This window comes from Pipistrellus hanaki (assembly GCF_964339955.1).
Source record: "Pipistrellus hanaki genome assembly, chromosome: 13".
Lineage (NCBI taxonomy): Eukaryota > Metazoa > Chordata > Mammalia > Chiroptera > Vespertilionidae > Pipistrellus > Pipistrellus hanaki.
Window position 1 is genome coordinate 33,939,803 of NC_140515.1, and position 23,762 is coordinate 33,963,564.

The 23,762-nt window shown below is 36.7% G+C and overlaps 1 protein-coding gene across 1 annotated transcript in view; it reads left to right on the plus strand.

Annotated features, from left to right (window-relative positions):
- Window positions 1-23,762, plus strand: part of STAG1 (STAG1 cohesin complex component) — a 240,384-nt gene that overhangs the window by 159,890 nt on the left and 56,732 nt on the right. The window contains exons 11-15 of the mRNA XM_084901751.1: window positions 8,310-8,408; window positions 8,916-8,995; window positions 12,577-12,684; window positions 16,142-16,256; window positions 20,411-20,528. Coding sequence (XP_084757877.1) covers window positions 8,310-8,408; window positions 8,916-8,995; window positions 12,577-12,684; window positions 16,142-16,256; window positions 20,411-20,528 — 520 coding nt within the window. The remainder of the gene's footprint in view (window positions 1-8,309; window positions 8,409-8,915; window positions 8,996-12,576; window positions 12,685-16,141; window positions 16,257-20,410; window positions 20,529-23,762) is intronic.

The window sequence follows — 23,762 nt, forward strand, 5'->3', positions numbered from 1 at the left end:
TTTTTTAGCATTCCCACTTTAATCTCCTTGTCCTTTTTTCCCACTCCTCTGAGGAGTATAGTCCTTTGCTTCTCTACCTTTAGTATGGTTGAAACTGCTCATTCTGTACAGTATGGCTTCTGCATTCAGATTCATCCTATGCCTTTTCAAATGAGCAAATAAAACTTGTTCTTTTTTTAAAATATGTTTTTGTGAGTTTTTTTAAGAGATGAAGGGAGAGAGAGGAATTTCCATTGGATACCTCCTTCATGCCCACTACTGGGGAATCCAACCAGAAACCCCAGCATGTGCCTTGACCACCATATTGCTGACTTGGAATCTTACTGGAGGCCTCTCAGTCCATGGGATGATGCTCAACCAACTGAGCCATACTGGCCAAGGTTTAATTAATAAGTTAATTATTAATTTCTTTTTTATTTTAGAAAGAAAAGGAGGAAGGGGGAGAGAGAGAGAAACATCATTTTATTGTTCTATTTATTTATGCATTCAATAGTTCTTATATGTGCCCTGACTGGGGGTTGAATCTACAACATTGTCATATGGGGATGATGCTCTAACAATCTGAGCTACCCAGAAGGGACTGCCCTTTTTTTTTAAGATTACATTTTAAATATCAGTTGCATTTTTTCCAGTTTTATTGAGATAAAATTGACATATAGTATTTTATTAGTTTTAAGTGTACAGTGTAATAGTTGATATCTGTTGTCTTGATTTTATAATTTTTGATGTTATAACCCAGCCTGCCCTCTAAATAAGGCAAACTTCTTTTAAATATTGCCAGTTAATATATGTTTTATAGTATATGCTTTAGTCAGTGGAAAGACACAAGTAAATGAGTTATTAGAGATTATCTTTCTGTTAGCTTAATAGCTTAACTAAATAGCTTAATCTTTTTTTGTATTTATGCTCATGAACTAGGTTGCCATTCTCTATCTTTTCCATTTTGTCTATACTGCTCTTTACTATTTTTATTTTTAACTTGTATAAAATTTTTCTGCTGCCTTCTTGCATAGGCTTGATTTCTCATATCAAAGTCTTTTAGTGCTTGGGTGGCATCTATTTTCAGTTAGTCCTTTTATTTATTTTGAATCACTTCAGATTCTTTCTCTTAAGTTCACCAAAATCTTTCTAGCTCTGTATATGTCAAGTAAATGACATCTGTTGTCTGTCACTAGAAGTAGAAATTCCAACACTTTTGCATCTTGACATTGGGGCTGCCAAGGAAAACAACACAGTGAAGCAGTGGATGGAACAGTGCTTTACTCACATAGAGAAGGGGCAAAGCAAGATCAGCTTCAGTAGTGTGTGTCAGTCCACCATGGCCAACTATCCCTCCCAGGCGTCAACTCAGGGCAGCCTTCTCTCACGGGACAGATTAGTAGTGTTGGCCAGATGCCATATGGCACACAGGCTTAAGCAGAACAAAAGAACAAATATTGAATCTGAAACAGGAAAGGTGATAAACCCAGCACAGGCTGTGAGGACTCTATCTCTTGATAAGAGAGTGCTCCAGGCCCAAGGCCTATTCATACGCAGTCACGGAGTGGGTGAGGGGAGAAGGGGTCAAAAGACTTCATGCAGGAGACTGTCAATATTCCACTCCCCATTCCTGCTCTGCTACTGAAAGGCTGACAACCTGTATGTACCTGGATTGCTCCTAGAGCCTTTCTGTCATTTGGAGGCAGCACTTTACAAGGGTAATTAGGAGAACCAGAGCTGGGAGGAAGATCAGGCTTCCCTGGAATGGTGTTTGCCAAGCACCCCAAATGCCTGGACTAAGACAACTAAAGGTCAAAAAGTGAGAGGGAGGTGCTAAAACTGTACAACCGATAACCATCCCACCTAAGCATAGGTATTTACCAGCTCAGTTTTTTAAGTTCCTCGAATTGTTAATGTACTATTACATGCACCAAGAAATTCTGGCAGTAACACCAACACGACCTTGTTCTGCCAGCAGATTTATTTGATTACCCATCACCACCTTGACTGGTGAATTTTAGTGAGTCTTGTTTGCCTTGGATGGCTGGGCAGTAGTGTTAGCTGTTCTGCCATGGTTAAGGACAGGTAGCACACTATTTCTTCTAGTCCCTCTGTAACTATATCTGGTATTAGAATTTGGACAACAGAATGAAACTAGTGGTTTGTTTATCTTCCCAGGAAGGTATTGTGAGCCACTCTGTGGTGTGTTAGCAAAGTGAGTTCTTTGTAGCATCTGTGAAGTTGCTCACTTTGACTGTGAGTTCTATAACTCTTTGGGCAACAAAATCCTTCCCCTGGAGGCCGACATTTTATTGCCCATTTTGGGTATCCATAGAGAAAATATATAACCCAGAGGGGTGCAGGTGACATCTTTCAGGGACTTGTTCTCATAATGCTGGTTAGATCAGTCGTATACAATCTCAGCTTGCTTTTGCAACATGGTTGCAGAGAGCTTCCAGGTTCGAAATGCCACTATATGTAGATCAGTAGTAATCATTCTTGTCGTTTCTGACACATTATAGGTAGTATCAAAGTAGGAGACTTCAGAGAATGACTGCATCTGGACCTGTATCAAAAGGGTCACTGACAATTTGAGGGAGGTCTGAGTAGCATTATTTTGTCTTCTCTCACTACAGCTATCCTGATTTTTGTCAGGGTGTTTTATCACAATAGAAACTTCTATAGGAATGAAAAGAGGAAAGATGAATGTTCCCACACCCCTCTCATTCCATGAACTTCTTGAGGCCAGGATATCTCTTCTACTACTTGTGGAACTGGCTGCCTGGACATTGCAACCCAGACTGCCTATCCCAGTCCTAATGCTACCTCTGTGGGTCCCCACTGCTCTTGTTGCTTAACCCAGACTTTTTGGCCAGTCTATGTAGGGAGGTCACATCTTTTATAAACTACATGTCCTAGTGGCATCCATCTGATGAGACGAGCCAAATGATCCTAGCACCACTAGAAGTATCCTAGAACACCAGTGTTCCTTCATTTTATCCACCAGTTAAGTATCCCATAAAATAGAAGTGCCCAAAGGGAATATCATATTTTGATTAGAGTCAAGGAGCACTGTCTGGGGTGCTATAGCAGCTGGAACTGCAAGCTACTTGAGATGTAAACTCCAAGAGGAAAAATGAAAAAGAATGATTTGTATACTTAGGTTGGGATTTCATGGGCCACAGCCTAAACACACAGCTGCCAACTCCACTCCCATCCCATCCAAGCTCAATATTTTCAAACATGTGCCGCAATACCATGTTTTCCATGACAGTCTTCAATAGTAGCAATACAGACTTAGTTCGATGGAGGTACACAGATCTGTTAGCAGGATGTCTTGGTTAATTTCTTTAATTGTTTCATTTTTGTTTAGTTACTGTTAATTTGTACAGTGGCTCCATTGACATGTGGGTGATAGGGTGCATGGAAAGTTCACATTCCATGAGAGTGCCCTAATTGTTGTCTTGTTTGAAGAGTGAAGGATGTTCCTTAGTCAGAGTGAAGTCCATGGGATCTCCCAAAAATATGACCAGAATAGGAATATTATAGCCTGATTAACTGTTAATGCTTAGTGAGGCATCACCTGTGCCCAGAGGTAGGGGGTAAGAAGTTCAATGTAAATCTGCCAGACCCTTGGTTAAATGTGTCCTAATTCTCCTCTCTGGATGACTTGAGTACAACAATTACAAGAGTTCCATGCATGTGTTGTTGTTTTTAAGGCATTTTCCATGAGTATCTACATGAATTACATATTTTTTTCTGCCTAGGCAGTAAGGTGCTACCATATTTTTTTCCTATGTGGAGGATACCTTAATTGTTTAATTTTATCTGCCATTCTCCTTACCAGGGCCATTGGCAACAGCCATGAGTTGGTGAAAATGTATCAAGGCATATTGGGATAGTCTGCACCACCATCACCACATTTTGGAGTTTGGCCCATTAGTTGAAATATCCACATCTGGTTACAGTCAAAAGATGGCCCGATGATGGCTGCCATTTATTAGACCCCATCTGCCTTGAGTTGCACAGAGCTGTCCATAAACCACGCCATATTTTCAGCAGACATGTCTTTGATTCCTGGGCCCCAGGTAGTCTCAGGAAAAGTGAAAGCATTTCCTGTGGATTCTTTGGGCCTTTCTAATAAGTGGCTTTTTCCTTATGGAACCAGCTGATCCCTTGAGATTCTGGCTGGCCCAATCTTAGATGTTCTGTTTCCCTTTTATGATCAAGTCCTGTTGAGCTTTTCCAGTTTTATTGGTAGGCTTCCTAATAACCCACGTGAGAATGGGCAGTACAGATTGTAGTATCATATATGGCACTCCATCCATAAAGTGCTCCATCTCCACCAGTGTCCAATAGCAAACAAGGAAATGTCATTCAAAAAAAAATGTACTGGGTAGAGGCTTATAGAAGTTTGTGGGTCCAGAATCTAAGAAGCCAGTGCACCTCCAGTGGCAGTTTCCTGCTTTCTAATAGGTGTTTGGCGGGCGGGTGGGCAGGAGGGAGGGAGGGAGGGAGGGAGGGAGGGAGGGAGGGAGGGAGGGAGGGAGTGGGAGGGCATGTTATGGAAACCCAAAGTTCCATCAGAAGAAGAGGCTTAAAGGTCCCAAAGGCTGTGCTTGGACCACGGTTGGTTAAACAGCTTCCAAGGCCTGCTGCTGCAAAGAGACTTATTTAAAACTGACTGCTTTTCAGGTCACCTTGATTAAAGAGGCCAAGAGAGCACCCAGGTGAGATACATGCTGTTTTAATTACAGACAGAGGCCCACTAGCTGTAGGGCCTCCTCTTTATTGGTGTGAGCTTCCGTGGCCTACAGTTTTTGTTTGATCATCTCTCAAATACTTTTTTGGCTCTCTGCCAAATGGCTTCTAGGAATTGCATCTGGTGTGCCAGTCCCTGGACTTTATCTGGATTTATATTCAAATTGGTGCTAATCATTCCTTCAGTGATAAAGCACAACACTGTAGCCATGTTTTTTGGTTGGCCTTGCTATCAGGATGTTATTAATGTAATGAGTGACTAAAATTTCTGTGGGGCCTTGGGCTTGTTGAAGACCAAGCCCCACCCACTGGTGGTATATTGCAGAGGAAATTAGGTATCCCTGCAGAACTATCTATATATATAAAAGTTCAGTGACCAGAATGGCGGAATGACCAGAATGACCGTGGCTATGACACACACTGCAGCAGCCAACGAACCTGATCCGGGCCCTGGTTGGCCCCCAATACCTGAATCATGGGTGGGGCCAGCTGGCCAACCACCCTTGCCCCACCCCCCCACCCCCCACACACACACACCCCAGCCCTGCCCGATGGATCTCATTGGGGTGGACCAGCCAGATCCCACCAGTGCACAGTGCACTGGGCCTTTAGTAGTAAAAATATGTTGCAGGCCAGTCTGTGTGAATGCAAATTGGTCCTGATCTTTATCCTCCAACGGGATCAAGTAAAAGGGATTAGCCAGAACAGTAACAGTGTACTAGTTTCCATTTGGGTTGCCACTGTTTCAGTGACAGTGATAATATCAAGGACTGCTAGACCCAGAGCTGGAACTTTCATGTTTAACCTGTGGTAATTTGTCAACCTCCAAGTTCTGGAGGCCTTCCTGAGTGGGAAGACGGACTGTTAAATTTTGATAGAGTAGTTATCAAGCACCACTGCTTGCATTAAGTCTTAAATTAACAGAATAATATCCTTTTCCCCAGCATACTTTTATTGAACAATATGCCATGTTTTGGCTGTGTTATTTATTTGTATTGTTACTATAAACCTACTCTTTCCCATCCCTGAATTATTGCGCCCCCCCCCCCCCCCCCCCCCCGCATCTAATAGTTCTCTGCTGTTCTGTGATATTATGATCTCTTGGCTCCTGGAAGCTAAATTCTGTTTGAAAATCTCTTATTGTCAGCCCTAGCCTATAAAACATAACCATTGTCGAGCTTCTCAGTAATATCTGTGCCTCTATCACAAGACTTGTCCTTCTTCCCTTGGTAAACAAAGTATTCTCTAGGCCCTCCTGAGAAACATACTCAACTGGTATGTCTTCTGAGCTTATATACAGGTCCTTTCTGGCATGCTTACTTCCGTGTCTTTGAATTCCCTTTTTCACAGTCTGGCATACAATTCTAGCATCTGTTTTATTTAATATGCACCATTACATTTTCAAAGAGCTATCCAGCAATATGTTGGGCCATTTCCAGGGACCCATAACAGGGCCTTAAATCCTGAGTCAAGGGAGATTGTCCCAGATCTAAAAACTTTCCTGTTTTTTACAGAGAGGAAGAGATATATATATAGAGAGAGAGTTAGAAACATCAATGAGAGAGAAACATCAATCATCTGCCTCCTGCACACTCCCCATTGGGGATGTGCCCGCAACCAAGGTACATGCCCTTGACCGGAATCAAACCTGGGACCTTTCAGTCCCCAGGCCCAGGCTCTATCCCCTGAGCCAAACCAGTTTTTGCAACTTTCCTGTTTTTTTATTCCTACTCCCAGGTCCAGTATCCTCAGCAACTACTCTCTACCATGTTTTTCTAGTTCGTTCTTGTTAAGTTGGCCCATTCTGTTAGCACTTATAGCATACTAGAGGCCTGATGCATGAAATTCATGCAAGGGTAGACACTTGCAGCCCTGGCTGTCTCAGCCCTCACAGCCCTGGATCCAGAAGGTTGTCCAGAAGGTCGTCCAAATGGTCTTTCCACTGTTCAGCTGTTAGGTCAATTTGCATATTATGCTTTTATTATTATAGATAATCCTTCTCCTCCCTTCACTGACTTATTACTTTTCACTTGGGCCATGCTGAGATTTGATGTTAACCTGGTGGCCACAAGGGGAGGTTGCTGTAGAAGATCATGAGGAGAGCTATAAGCATTGTTCTTAACGGCACTTACTTCACTTGAGGCTTTCGTATAGCCAGGCGTGGGGGGTATACTATAGTGAGCTTTAATTTCAGGCCTACAATTTCCTGAGAAGCTTGGAGTTTAAGGTTCTCAGCTACATCCACCCAGGTATTCTTTTTATATTTTTATATTGATTTTTTTTTTTTAAAGAGAGAGAGGAAGGGAAAGACAGTGATATATTCATGTGAGAGGGGAACATCTATTAGCTGCCTCCTGTACACCTCCCACCAGGAATTGAGTCTGCAATCTAAACATATGCCCTCACCAGGAATCAACCAGAAACCCTTCAGTATGCAGGCTACCCTCTAACCACTAAGTGACACCAGCCTGGGCTACCATAGCATTTAATCCTTATAACAGTCTTACAAAGTTGGCATCACCATTTCATAAATGAGAAAACTATTAGAGTGATTAATATACTTGCTATCTCTCATGTAGCTTATAAGCTATAGAATTGGAAATAAAATCTTGTTTTGTCTGATTCCAAAACTTTGATACCTACTGTTACAATACATTGCTTATTTTTTGAAAAATAGAAATTTGCATCTTCTTTGAATCCTTTGAAAGAGTTAGATAAATTTTTTGATGATTCTGAACACACTTTGGTCACCAATATCTACTCCAGGTTAATAAATTTATATACATATAAAAGCCCAGCAACCAGAATGGTGGAAATGACTGGTGGCTTTGATGTGCATTATGGCAGCCAACCAGCCTGATCCAGGTCCCGATCTGTCCCCGACACCTTGAACAGGGGAAGGGCCAGTCAGCAAACCTTCTGCAGCCCCTCTCCCCCCACTGGCCCGGCTCTGATGGGCCCCCATCAGGGCAGGCGAGCCAGACCCCATCCATGTACAAATTTGTGCACCAAGCCTCTAGTTATAGATAATGTACTATTATAGTAAACAGCAGCCTCAGAACACTTTATTCTTTTATTTTTCTGTTATAAACATTCTGCTGTTAATCTGTTTACCAATCTGTCTTTCTGGAATATAAAAGGTATTCCATAAATATTTATTAAATTAATAAATGATGACCCTTAAATATGAAATTAAGTTTTTTCTAAAGGATTATTCAGTTACATGATGGACAAATTAGGGTGCCCTTCTCTAATTGAAATCCTAGGTTAAAAATTCTCTCAAAGTGCCGGAGTATAATATTCCATGTTGAATCAGAGTTGGTAAATGTTTGAAAAGGGTGTAGTATACTCTCAAGTAACTAAGGGGTTTTCATTGCATTTTTTATTAAATATGAGTGAAACACAGACTATAAAATTGTCAGTTCCACCCTATGTTGTTTTACAACATGAAGTAAATAGAACGGTTAAGCTAAAAATTCAGTCTTCATAAAGACTAGAAAATCTTTTCAATCCTTTTGGTTCCATTGATGGCTTCTGTTGTTGTTGTTTTTTTATTTGTATTTCTATAGCAAGGAGAAGTAAGGTTAAAGTGTTTGAAAGCTCTACAGAGTCTATATACTAACAGAGAATTATTCCCCAAATTGGAGCTATTCACAAACCGATTCAAGGTAAGCGTCAAGAATGCTTAGACTTAATTTATTTTTTACTTTAAAAATGCTAGTTATAGCTAGTTTAGCAAATTACATTGCCATAAAAAGTATTTAATTTATATCCTTTACTACATATTCTTTAGATAAATCCGTTTTAAATAGATAATATTTGCTGTACAAAGTATATTACCACATGAATGCTTATTTATTGCCGCCAATAAAAGGCTCTCCTGCTTAAAACAAGATTTTATTTATTACAGATTTATATAATTATATTAATTTTGCAAGTTAACATTTATTTTTCTCAATGTTAGGAGATGCCAGTCAATGAGAAAGATTTTAGATTATGAACATTTATTCTTATATCTCCTTTCTGTGCGTAGGAGTATGATAATACTGTTTTAAGATTAAAGTTTTCCTTTTAATTTATCTTTAGTCTTGCATATATCGTCCCAAAGATATTTTCTTAGGTTTGTCCCAACCGTTTTCTGCTCATGGATGATTTAATTTGTAATTCATTTTCAGGATCGCATTGTATCAATGACACTTGATAAGGAATATGATGTTGCTGTGGAAGCTATTCGATTGGTTACTCTGATACTTCAGTAAGTGTAATTAAAATCTTAATCACTAATATGGTAATGTCCTTTCCCCAGCATTATTGATATACTTCACATATACTAGTATAACCCTAATACAGTGTTTTTCAACCTTTTTTGGGCAAAGGCACACTTGTTTCATGAAAAAAATCACGAGGCACACCACCATTAGAAAATGTTAAAAAATTTAACTCTGTGCCTATATTGACTATATATAAAGTAATTCTCTTGAATAGGAATCAAATAAACACAAAGAAAGTATTTTATAATTACTTTATTATGAAATATTAAGTAAACAAAATAGTGAAAAATTATAAAATTCTTGTCTTGTCTGCACCTACGGCACACCAGGCAACATCTGTGCCGCGGAACAACGGTTGAAAAACGCTGCCCTAATATACAGGGTGGGGCAAAAGTAGATTTAATAATATAAAAGTAAGCTCTGTGTTTCGTGTATTCGCAACTGTAAACCTACTTTGCCTTACCCTGTACTTATCACTATAGGTTCTACTTTTATATTTTAAGTTTAGGTTTGAAAAAAAAATGTTTTCTGTTTTTCTCTTTTTTACTTTGTTTTTTATTTTGACTATTTCATTCATGTTACAGTTTTTTTTTTATGTAGGATATATCAATGAAGAAACAGAACTTTCTCTTTTAAAAAAAGAAAGAAGGCTTCAAAAGAGATAGGATTTTCAAATAGGCTTCTTTGGAATGGTATAAAAGTAGGAGAAAGAAAATAAGGCATTTAAATTGTATCATTACTATGCTAGATATTTAATAATTGTATTTACAGAGCTTTGACTAAAAGTTAGGAAAAATGTATGTGAGAGAATGTAGATCCTAGCAAAGCCATTAAAAATCCTCTCCTACCTTGTGATGCCACATCTATCATCTCCCAATACCAACTATGGTAGGGTCTGTTGTTTTCATGTATTTTTTTTTTCTCTTTCTAATCTAGTATCATGCTCTGTTTTATGGTAGCTTTATAATCAATCTGCTACGATAAGTTGCTTAGTCAACTTTTCACATTTAGGCCTTTTCTGCACAAAGTATCATTTCTTAAACTTTCTCACAATTCTAAGGAATGCTTATAAATGTTTCATAGTGAACATTTTCCAGTTTGGCTTGAGAAGAAGGTTTCTGGCATATTTCTCCTGAAAGAAATCCTCTCTACCCATTATAATGCTTAATCCTCTGATTTCTATTTACATAGTATTTTGGTAAGCAATAAGCTAAGGATCACAAAATCAGCTTTCCCATCTCTTACAGCATTTGCATGACATAATCTGGCCTTATTTTATTTATTTATTTGTTTGTTTGTTTGTTTATTTATTTATTTTGGGGGAGTTTATAATATATCTTCTTCCAAAAACAACAGGTAAAAGTCAAATTTAATATATTATTATATCTTCTCTAAATTATTTTTCTGTTGGTAATTCTACTTCTTTTAGTATATTTTTACTTTCCTTTCATGTATGAACCTTAGGGTCCTGAGATGTCTTATAAAATTTTTATTCCTATGAGTTTAACTTTTTCCTGAGGGTATTAGCTAAAAGCTGATTATACATAATTGGGTTAAGGGGTTAAAACTTAGGCCTTAGTGCCCGGTGGTGTGGTTCAGTTGATTGAGAGTCATCCCAGGAACCAAGAGGTGGCACATTTGATTCCCAATCAGGGCACATGCCAGCTTGCGGGCTCAATACCTGATGGGGTAGCCCATCAGTGTTTTCATCTCTCTCTCTCCCTATCTCTTGAATCAATAAAAAAATATATTTTAAAAAATAAACAAAAAATAAGACAACTTAGGCCTTACCTGTGCCCATCCTTATAATTTAGGAGTATAAGTTGGGCATTGGCAAAGGTCACTGTAATTTTATGTGTATTTGACAGATACCTTAATTTCCTCATAGCTTCTGAGGCATGTCCAGGATTGAATCCTGTGTAATGAGCTTACACTCCTATATGTCAAGAACCAGTACAGCCCAAGAATTCTATACTCAACCTAGTGGTTTCAAATCTTCACTGACAGCAGACATATTTAAGCATTTTTATAATCAAGAAATAGTTGATTTTTTATGTGTATTTTTTATGGTATATTTTCTTTTTTGGGGTAGGAAATACTTAAGAACACATTCAGCAAACTAAACAATGTTTCATACTTTAAGAATACATGAATAGAAAGGTAGGAATTAGTGTTAGTAAAGGATTGGTTGTGACCATTAAATCAATTTTATTTAAAAAGAACACTAGAGATGTAAATCCTGTATAATAATCCTATATAATAAAGAGGTAAAATGCAAATTGACTGTCATACCCTTGCACAAGATGGCTACCCTAAGATGGCTGGCAAGGGAGGGCAGCTGTGGGCAATCAGGCCAGCAGGGAGGGCAGTTGGGGGCGATCTGGCCGGCAGGGGAACAGTTAGGGATCGATCAGCTGGCAGGGGAATGGTTAGGGGGTGATCGGGCTGGCAGGCAGAAGTAATTAGGGGCAATCAGGCAGGCAGGCAGGCAAGCAGTTGGAAGCCAGCAGTCCCGGATTGTGAGAGGGATGTCCTACTGCTGTGGGATCAGACCTAAACTGGCAGTCAGACATCTCCCAGATTGGAGAGGGTGTAGGCTGGGCTGAGGGACACCCCTCCCCAAAGTGCACAAATTTTGTGCACCGGGCCTCTCGTATAGTGATAAAATAAAATTTAGTCCTAGCCTGTTTGGCTCAGTGGATAGAGTGTCAGCTTGCCGACCAAAGGGTCCTGGGTTTGATTCCGGTCAAGGGCATATACCTCAGTTGCAGGCTCCTCCCCAGCCTAGTTCCTGATCAGGGCGCATGAGGAGGCAAGTACTAATTGGTGTGTTTCTCTCACATCGATGTTTCTCTTTGTCTTTTTTTTTTCTCTCTCTCTCTCCCACTCTCTAAAATCAATTTTTAAAATATCCTTGGGTGAGGATAAAAAAAGAAAAGAAAAGAAATATATATAATTTAAAATAGGCATTTATGGAGAGATAAGCTACATAGCATAATAATAATTTCACTTTATGAAACAGGGGTAAATATCTTATCAACAAAAATCTCCTGCACATTTAAAGAACTTGCTAATATCAGCTAATATATTCCAAGATATTAATAGTCATTGTCTATGGTTATGTGCAGGAGAATTGTGAACAATTTATTTTCTTTTTTTTAAATATATTTTATTGATTTTTCACAGAGAGGAAGGGAGAGAGATAGAGAGCTAAAAATGTCGTTGAGAGAGAAACATTGAACAGCTGCCTCTTGCACACCCCCCACTGAGAATGTGCCCGCAACCCAGATACATGCCCTTGACCGGAATCGAACCTGGGACCTTCCAGTCCGCAGACTGACGTTCTACCACTGAGCCAAACCGGTTTCGGCAACAATTTATTTTCTTGTTTTATTTGTGTTTTTAGAATTTTATGTAATGTTATAAAAAATATTATTTTCAAAGTAAGATTAAAAAGATGAAAATAAAATTCATATGCCTTGAGCTTTTCTAATAAACTTTACAAAACTTAAAGTTAGGACTAAAAATAAGCATTTGTTTTGACATGTCACTTTGAATTTTTCAGTGGAAGTGAAGAAGCTCTTTCCAATGAAGACTGTGAAAATGTTTACCACTTGGTGTACTCAGCACATCGCCCTGTTGCTGTTGCAGCTGGAGAATTCCTTCACAAAAAGTGAGTTAATTATCTTTGAAACCGGGTTCTTTTGTATTTTGTTTCTTTAAAGTTTTATAGCTCATAGAAGAGACTAGTGGTGACTGAAAACAGTGCTAGAAGTAGCCATTTCAGATTTTAGAGAGTGTAATATCCTCACAGCCTTTGTGCCATCATGAATCACATCCTTGGGAACAATGTGCTTTGTGACATCCCTTTTCCGTGAAATTTAAAAGGATGGTTCCCCTTTAATGTGTGAGTGAAAATTGAAGAAATGCATGAAATTTGCAAAAGCTCCCTCAGAAATTGATATTTCATTTCACCAGTGTCTTTTGTTTTTTTGTGTTGTTGTTTTTTGTTTTGTATCCTTTTTTCTTTTTCCCATTTAAAATTCTGAGTTCTCATCTTACCTTCTCAACATTTGTATCTAAATGTATCTAAATTCACATTCAAGCCCCTAGCTGGATAGCTAAATTGGTTAGAGCATCATCCAGTATGCCAAAGTTGCAGGTTTGATCTCTGGTTAAGCCACAGACAAGAATAAGCCAATAAGTGCATAAATAAATGGAACAACAACAAATCTATATTTCTCTCTTTCCCTCCCTGACTTCCTCATTCCTTCCTGTCTCTAAAAAGTTAATCAATAAATAAAATAAAATATCCTTTAAAATGCTCAGTATTTCATGTCCTTTTCCTTTCTATTGGGATGAGAATTATTTTAATTGATAATCCATAGTGATGCTGAAAATTATATGTACAGTTGCAGTTTAATTAAACAGCAAAACCTTATCTACGTTTTGACAAAATGTAAAGCTAATGAGAGTTTATAAATATAATTAAATAGTCTTCTGGGATACATTTTTTATTGTGGTCTACTGTACATACATCTATATCTAAATCTCTATAATTTATTAGTAGATTAATCTGTTTGTGAAATATAAACATGTTTTTACATGAGTTTACTTTGTTTTTGTTTTTAATTCATAGATTTAACTTTGTAACTTATGAACCCAGAAGTCCAATACATGTAGTAACTTGTGGCTGTGCTAAGCACAGATAAAATCTTGCACTGAGCAACTGTTGTACATGGATGATTAACTTTGATAATGAGCAGGCCTCCATCCAGCATCTGGATCTCAGTACTGCAATAGCAAACTGTTCTCTATTCTGTAATACCTCTCAAAGTTGTGTCCATGCGAAAAAAATTTTCCTTAAAAAAGAAGCTGGGTACTAGTGTTTGCTGGTAATTAAAGTGGGGAAGAAAGGCAAGAGTTTCTGGCATGGCTTTTACATTAATATATTGAATTTGCCTGTGACTCTGATCTTGTGCTATTTCCATATTTATCTTGAGGTATTGTTTGTGATAAATATTAAGGGTATTTTGTAGTTTTCACTGATCTTCCTTTTCCAGGACTATTATATCCTAGTTAACTTTTGTTCTCTATTTAACTTTCAAGAGGATTTATGTTTTTAGAAAGACTTTATTGCTCTAATTTCAAAGAAAAAATAAACTAAAAAGGTTATTTCTCTATATAATAAGAGACCATAAACTGGCAGCAATTGAGCCAGAATGAGCCTTTAATCTGTATTGCATTTTCCTAAATTTTATATACTTGCTGAAATTTTTTAAAATTTGAATATTTTACATAGAAACCCACGTATAAGCTCCCTTATATTTATTATTTATGAAAATGAATCCAATTCCCATTCAGCTAAAAGCATCTCATAAACTTCTTGGTAAACTTCTGATTCTTAGTGATCATTTTGAGCATTCTCTCATGATTCAGTATTGTGATCTTTAAAATCTTAAATATAGAGTAGCCTCAGGAATTCCCTTTTTTTTTCTTTTCTTTTTTTAATGCTCACAAGAGAATATATTGATTGATTGTTTTGGGGTTGTTTTTTTGTTTTATTTTGTTTGTATTTTTTTAGAGAGAGAGAGAGAAAAGCATCCATCGATTGCCTAGCATGTGTCCTGACCGAGAATCGAACCCACAACCTTTTGGTGTACAGGAGAACACTCCAACTAACTGAGCCATCTGGCCAGGGCCATGATTAAATTTTTAAAAAAATGCATGCATGCGCATATACTCATGGTTGTTTGTAGTCTATTTTATGAGCTTAACCAAGTATCCAGAAAAATAGTAAAATGAATCTGAAATGAATATTTCAGTGTCATCAAAAATTCTACATTTTAATGTTTTAAATATTACCTACTTTCTTAGTACCTCTTATTATATACAGTGAATGCAGTTATCAAATTTGTTCCCCTTCTGAAAGCCACTCAAATAAGGAAAACTTTCTCTTAAACCAGTATGATAGCTATGCCAATATACTTCAAGATAATACTCTAGTCTTCTCCCTCTGCCATAAACTCTCTCCCATACCCAAATATTCAACTTCTCTGTACTAATTTTCTACTTGAGATTGATTTATTTTTTTGACACATGAAAATTTTTATTCTTTTTTGAGAAACTATGTTTATTAGAGCTGGGAACTGTTGAAACAAGGAAGGGTTTAGATGGAAGAACAGCAGAAGAGCCTGGCTGTGAGGCTGCATTAGCTCATGGGGAGTCAGAAACAAGGGGGCCTTGGAGACAGGTTCAGGGGGTTAGACCCAGACAAGCTGCTGCTTCCTATTGCTCCCCTGAAATTATTCTTTCTTCATCTAATAGGCTAAATCTAATGATGTCCGTATCTAAATTAGGACAGTCCATACCCCATCCCTAGTTCCTCGTTTTCCTTATAACAACTGAGAAAATTATATATTTGCCTGTTTATCTTCATCCACTGGAGTGAGAGCTCAATGAAAGCAGCAGTTTTGTCTTTGTTCACTGGAGCAATACCTGGGAATAAGGCAACTTTGGCAGTCTTTAAACTTTGTTAGAATAAGTCTTATTAACAAATAAAAATTTTCAGGTCATTTTTTGGTCATATTTTAGAAGTTTTGTTGCTAAGTGATATATTTATAAATTTAATATTTATATTATGTTGTTATTGAGCTAGTTGAGTACTGTTTTAGGTAATAGGCTAATAAGTACAAAAGAATGCAAGAAGTAATCAGAGACTAAAAGTAGTATTAATTTTTAAATTATTGATGGAACATTTGGTTAAATGCTGTAATTACTTGACTATGAAATCAATATTTAAGGAAATAGAACTCTTTAAAATGATATACTCTATCTTTCATATAAGAAAAAAATAGTTTCTATTTTTTGTAAGTATTTGAACATTAATTAGGCATCAGTAAAAAAAAGCTTCCTTTTACACTTTATATATGGTTGAACTGTATGAAACTGTTCAAATCTAACCCCTTTTATCTATAAAAATATCAATTACATACGTTGAAATAAATCAGTAACCTGATCTCTGATATATATATTTTTCACACCAAAATAATTTTTCTACAGTGAAGGAAAGGATTAAAATTTATATCCATATAAATTTGTGATGTTCTTGTTTTGTTACTTATTACCAGGCTGTTTAGCAGACATGACCCACAAGCAGAAGAAGCGTTAGCAAAAAGGAGGGGACGGAACAGTCCGAATGGGAATCTCATTAGGATGCTGGTTCTTTTCTTTCTTGAAAGTGAGGTAAATTTTTATCATAACTTTTATTTTTTTTTTTGTTTTAGATTACAAATTAAATAACAATTGTCATTAAATTTTTTGTAGTTAATTTGTACCAGGGTTTGGGTTCTTGGGTTCCCAAGAATTAAGGAGAAACCATAGTGTAATTTTCATACCTATTTTATTAAGCATATACTTGAGCACAAGGGGAGATAGACAGAGGAAAGGAAGGTCCTCTGAACTGCCTGTAGGGAGGGTGAGTGGCTCTGCTTGGATGATTTTGTAAGCTGGGAGCAAAGTGGGTGTGCATGAAAAGACAGGCTTTTTTAATTTTTCGTGTCAGAGTAAGAAAAGTAAATAGTTAGAAGAGATAAAATTCTTCTTCTTTTTGTTAATCTTTTTTGGCCACTTGATCTTAACATGGCTTTCTGGCCACTGTTTTCATTCCTGGGCTCAAGTCCCTCTGCTGTCTCAAATTGATATTTTCCAATCAAATTAAAATAAGCCTGTTTCTTATGAAACTGCCTCCATAGATTGCCTGATTATGAAATCAGTATTCTACCTTTTATAAATATACTAGAGGCCCGGGGCACAGATTTGTGCACTGGTGGGGTCCCTCAGCCTGGCCTGCAGGGATTGGGCCAAGTCCGGCTCTCTGATATCCCCCAAGGAGTCCTGGATTGTGAGAGGGTGCAGACCAGGCCAAGGGACCCCACCAGTGCACGATCAGGGTCAGGAGGACGCGGGAGGGCTCCAGGGCATGTTCAGCCCATCTTAGTCCAATGGGGCCAATCAGGGTTGGCCAACCAGGGAGGGACCTAGAGAGGTTGGCCGGCTGGGGAGGGACCGTGAGAGGGCTCCAAGGCATGTTCAGCCCATCTCGCCCAGTCCCAATTGGCTAGACCCCAGCAACAAGCTAACCTACTGGTTAGAGTGTCTGCCCCCTTATGGTCAGTGCATGTCTGCCCCCTGGTGGTCAGTGCATGTCATAGCGATTGGTCAAATGGACAAATGAACAGTTGGACACTTAGCATATTGGGCTTTTATTATATAGGATAGGATATGCAGGTGTGAATCAGCGATGAATATAGACTAGCAATTTTTAAACTATTACAGTTTTGCTATACTGCATACTTACTGTTGCTTTGTGTATTTCTTGAATTTTTTCCTGTAGTTTTTAAATTACTTAAAAAGTTTGTGAAAGTTGTCAAGGATTAAAACCATTTGTTCTATTTTGTTTGAAAGTATATTATTTAATGAGAAAGAAAAATATTTGAGTAATAATGATTTTATAAGCTCCAAAGCAATATTTCCATGTGAGTCATCACCTAAATAATTTTGTAATTAATATTCATAATATATTATCAATCTGTTTGCACAGGTGAACTTTGATTTGTGCACTAACAATGCTTTTTGTTATTACAATTGTATTTTCTATTATTATTATTTCGCTGGGGAATGACAAGCTAAACCTAAAGAGCACCTGACTGAATAAGCTACCTGGCTTATAAATTAATGGGAACAGGGTGGAGAAAATCTAGAAATTTGGGACTATTAATTTTACTTTGGATAAGTATTTTTGGTTTGTGTTGGAATGTCCTGGAAGAAGAGAGACTTAAAAGGTTTTATTAACTGCTCAAATTTGAAAGTGCTGGAGAAACTGTAGGAATAGAGAGAGGGTAGGGCAAAATGGAGCAGAAAAATAGTGGAGTTACCAATATTTTTAAAAGTAAATTGGGTATGAATATAGCAAGAATAAAGTCAGAAACAAAGCTAACTGAAGAGTTGTATTTGAGTAAAGGATATGTTTAATTTAAGAACAGTGTTTTAAATATGTATACAACTTACCTGGGGGTCTTGTTAAAATGCCAGTTCTGATTCAGTAGCTCTGGGGTGGGGCCTGAGGTGCTTCATTTCTATCTAAGTGATTTTTATGCTTCTGGTCTAGGAACCATACTTTCTAGAAAGGGTTTAAATCATTGTTTTCTTTAAAAGCAAGTATATGTTGTGGGTAAAATACTAAATGATTGTGAATGTTTAAGATAAAACATTAAATACTCAGTAAATAACACTCTTGTGATAGACCATTTCAAATTATACTCTTAGCCTCCTTAGGATTTAGAGGAATAAGATTAAAAGTATTATGCAGCAATTCAATGCAGTATGAAAATTTGACTTTAATAGTGACAACAGATTCAAAAATTCATATGAATGTACATGCAAATACTATTTAAATTATTTGCTGAAAAGTTTAGGGAATATGATTATCTAGGTTAATTATTAATTGAGGAAAATGTTTTATATCTCTGAAAGCTCAAAGACTTTTTCTTTCTAATATATTAAAAGGCATAACTACAGTACTTAGTTTTATGCAGTTTTATTTTTTATTTAAAGCCATAATTTGTAACATTTATTGCTGCTTTATTGTCAGATGATATTACTATATTCTATTTTTACTGCTGTTTACTAAGGCATTACAAAATGTTAAAATATATTTCCTAGTTTTCCTCTATGGCATTCTTGTCAGCTGCAATAAGCAATTACAAATCATATTTAAGTGTTTCTAGTTGATTCATGATCATAATATTACCTTGCATGATCTCCTATGTTTCACAAGAAGCATTCTTTGTTAAAATCTCTTTTCTTATTCTGTTATACTAGTGTACACCCATCATTGCCATCTAATCAGGAGGCTGGGGTGTGGGTGTAGGTATCTGGATATGGATGTCATGAGGCATTTAAGGAACCAGAATGTGAGATTTGAAATGCAGTGGAAATGAAGTATAGAATTGTGAAGGTCAAATGAAGCAGAACTTTAAATTGGTCATCAACATGCACATTGAAGTTAAGAATAATAGTGGAATTGGCATGTGAGGAAGAAAACCAACTCATATCAAATGTGCCAAGATATCAAATAGACACCCAGTAGTTTATAAAGCTCTATATTTTGGTGTCTTACTCATGAAAAAACCAAGTACAAGCACATATAACTGAAATAAGAGTTATCTACACAAATAAAAGAGTAAGATGCAAATTGACTTATCTTTGCGGTGCCCACAAGCCAATCAGGAGCGAGTATGCAAATTAATCTAACAAATAGGGAGGGTTAATTTGCGTGTGCAGGTGTGGAGCAGCCAGGGCAGGAAGCTTGCATAGTTGCCATGCAACACAGGCGTTCTGCACTGTCCCAGACACTCTGGGCCTCTGGACAGCATGGGAAAGTGGGAAGACAGCTCTGGGCCGGAGCAAAGGCAATGCTGGCAGCCAGAGGAAGGAAGGCCCATTCTTACACGAATCTTCTAGCATAAAATAGTACTTATCTTTCGATGTACTAAATTCTCTTCTACTTAGTTTCAATTTTTGAAACTTTGGTCTCAATGCATTAAATTAATTTAACAGACAATGAATGGGTTGCAGTCTATAGCTTGGAAAATACTTATCTACAAAATGGTTTATCTGGATATTATGATCCTCAAAGATGGAATAATTTATATGCAAGGATAGAGAGGTTAATTGTAAGCAGCAGAAACAAGAACAATGCCAACACCTTTTCTGCTTGTCTTCCCCGAAGAGCTTTATTGGGGTAATCTTCTTCATGGTTAACAAGTGCGGGAGGGTTTGGTATGAAGCGTTAGGTGAGAAACTTGGTGTTTGTTTACTGTGGTTTCATATCAAGAAAATTGTCAAAATTAACAAACAGCAGAAATGGGAGAAGGGTGAGTGGAATGTGGAGGGCATTAAGTTAAATGGACATGAAAGTAGAAAAGAGAAATGGAGTAACTTTAACTTTTGACCTTAACCAAAGATGACAGAGGTATAAAGTAAGTATTTAGGCTGGTACCAAAGTTTCAAATGCAATTCTCAGAGAAAGTAATGTACTTCCTTTAATAAATAAAATTTTAAAAATAGAAGAGACAATCCAAGAATAGTGAAAAGTGTTAATAATTTCAGGGATTCTGTTCATCATACTCTTTTTCCTTGTCTATAAATGATGTCATTTACTTCTATAATTTTTTTTTATTTTGAGTCTACATAATACATTCCACTGATAGTGGAATACATTGGAAACATTGTGAACAAGTAATTTTAATTATGAAGAAAATGGTTTATTAGCTCAAATATTATTAGTAGTTTCTTCATTAAATGTTCTTCAGTCACACTTGATTTGTTGTTTTTAGTTGCACGAACATGCAGCCTACTTGGTGGACAGTTTGTGGGAGAGCTCTCAAGAACTGTTGAAAGACTGGGAATGTATGACAGAGTTGCTATTAGAAGAACCTGTTCAAGGAGAGGAAGGTATAGTATTGTGACAAGTTGGTTTACAAACTGTAATGGTATCTATTAATAATAATACCATTCTCTATAGCTCATATCTTAAAAGTGAATGTATGCAGGAAAGCTGAGTGTCTTTTTGCAAAAAGAAGAATTTGTCTCCTATAACAAATAAGGATATGTCAATAGCTTTTAACACCTTTCTGGATTAAGTTTTTTAAAATCCACGTGTCTGGTAATATTCAAAAGAGTTTCCATTATGCTGATTTGAGACACAAAATACTGACATATTGTTTAAAAAGGGGTGTGTAGGGCACCCAGGATCTTTTTGCTATATTTGTATGTGAACTTGGAAAAGCCTTTGACACAAAAGGATTTAATTAGACTAGAACCATACTCCTTTGTTATGTTTTCTTTTTCTTTTTATAAAATAAATTTTATTGATTTTTTTTTTACAGAGAGAAAGAGAGAGGGATAGAGAGTTAGAAACATCGATGAGAGAGAATCATAGATCAGCTGCCTCTTGCACACCCCCTACTGGGGATATGCCCACAACCAAGGTATGTGCCCTTGACCGGAATCAAACCCGGGACCCTTCAGTCTGCAGGCTGATGCTCTATCCACTGAGCCAAATCGGTTTTGGCTGTTATATTTTCTTAATTATTAAAACCAGAAAGTAAAAAATAAAGTCATTTACCTAGCTGTGCAAGAAATAAGGAGGTATAATTGCTATAGGATAAGTTTGAAGTATATATCTTATTACATGTTACATAATAACATAAACAGCAAAATGGATATGTATATTTAATAAAGTATTTATATTCCTAAAGCTTATGTGAATATTCCTCAGAACTAGAAATGCATTTTTCTACTTATTGTTTATTTTTCAAACTACCTCACAATAGTGTTTTAAAGAACTGCTGTTTCATTTAATTCATACAACATTCCTGCAATGTAGATGATACTTTTATGCAAATGAGGCTTGTAATGAACATAGACTTCACAGTTAAAATAAATAAATTCAGATTGTTAACTCTATCTTATTTGACTGAGGTCCTCATTTTTTTCTTACCATTAGGTTCCTTTGTAACAGAGATTATTTTCCCTATATATCTTACATTATTGTAAGGATTAAGTGTAATTAAACTATTCTCTGTTCTTCTTTCCCTGTTGTTCTATATGGTTCAAAATCTTCTGGGAATGAAAAAATAAATAAGAATAAAATAAAGTAAAAGCACAATGAACCATCTCCTGCAGTAAACTACCAAATGGGTCACCAGGAGAGTGACCATCTCCCCAATGTTCTTTCTTAAAATAAATAAATAAATAAATAAATAAATAAATAAATAAAGACACATTTTTGTTTGTTTGTTTGTTTATTTTAATCCTCACCTGAGGACATCCTGAGAGAGAGAAAGAGAAACATCAGTCCTTTGCCTTCTTATGTGCCGCAGCACTAGGTATGTGCCCTGTCTAGGAACTAAATCAGCAACCTTTTGGAGCACAGGATGACACTCAACCAGCTGAGGCACTCTGGCTGGGTCCCCCACTGTTCTTTTCTAGTAGTCATGCTAACTGGCATTATCTACTCTGGCTTTGATAAATTTAAATCCTTCCCAGGCTTTTCCCAGATTTTCTTTCAAGTTGGAAGTTATGCTACATTTGGCTTTACCTCTGATTATTATTACTCAATTTGCATGGGTTTTCTTCTCCATATCTTTGGTAAAAAGATGGTCCTATTACTAAGTTGCCATCACCTTATGCTTACAGGGTCAGACTTAATTGTACTCTGAATTTCTTTCACGCTTGTGATTATAGGAATATAAACATATACTCTGTGTGTTTTCCTTTTTTACCTATATACATTCCTGCTAAGTTCACTCATTCTATTTCTGACTAATCTTAATATATTCTCTAATAAAATCAATTCCCCTCTAATTACTACCACCCAATCAACACTTGAACAAAGTATCTAGCATAGTGTTTTATCCGTTTTTCTACTTTTGCTTGTGGCTAGAGAATCTGTACATTATCATTGGGTTAGAGCTTCTTTTTTATTGTGATTGCAAGACTTTTTTTTATCACCCCATGCTTTATAAGGTTATTTCCAAGGAGAAAGAAGGCGGGAGAATAAATTAAGGGAAGAGCCAAGGAGGTATGCTTTGGTGTTGTTAACTTTTTATCACATTTAAATAAGATGTGTAAGACAGTAAATAGTAATTACTAAGTCTGTCAGTTATCAAGGTGGTCTTGATGGATTTATCTCATTAAAATTACTGTAGTATCAATTATGTTTTATATTTAGTTGGCATTAGACTTAATTTTCAGTCAAGAAAATTAAATAAAAGTTGGCTTGGGTTTGTTGGTTTGATTTTAGCTAGAAAAATGAGTTATAAAATGGGGTTAAGTCAATCATAGTTTTAGGGTATGACTGAATCTGGGAAGGCAAGGCTGGGGAAATTATGTATAAAAAGTACAGTGTCGTATTTATGTCAGAACACAACTTTTTTCAAGTATTTGTCCAAATGTGTGCTGTGTCATATACAAGCTCTGGCATGGAATGGCATCTAAATCAATTTTCTGTGCCAGTATTTTGCTATATTTTAGAATAAAAAATGTTATTAGTAACTTGTTTCTTTTTAAGACTAATAAGAAATTATTATATTTTAGGTAGGTAGTGTGATAGATGTTCCAGTGGGTGAAAGTTGAATTAGCAGTTGGAAATAGATGAGTATGATTTGGGAAAACAGACACATCAAAGACTACAATTTAAATCAAAATAGCCTTAAGACTACTTACTTGCAATGATTTTATAGGATTGGGAATTTTTGTTGATCATATGTATGTATTCTACAGCAAAATCAAATTGCTGAATAAATTTTTAGTATAATGTGAGTGCCTGGTTAACAGGTAATAGCAAAGCCATAACTAAGTCATTTAACTTCACTGTGTTTCAGCTTCTTCATCTATTTAAGCCCTAGTTGGTTTGGCTCAGTGGATAGGGTGTCGTCTTGCTGACTGAAGGGTCCCAACTTTGCTTGTGGTCAAGGGCACATGACCGGGTTGTGGGCTCAATCCCCAGTAGGGGACATGAAGGGGGCAGCTGACCAATGATTCTCATCTTTGATGTTTCTTTCTCTCTCCCTCTTCCTTCCTCTCTGAAATAAATAAAAATATATTTTAAAAGCAAACAAAAAAAAAACACCTTTGATTAGCATTAAAAAAATTGTGTGATCCAGTTGATGGGTGAAGTAAATG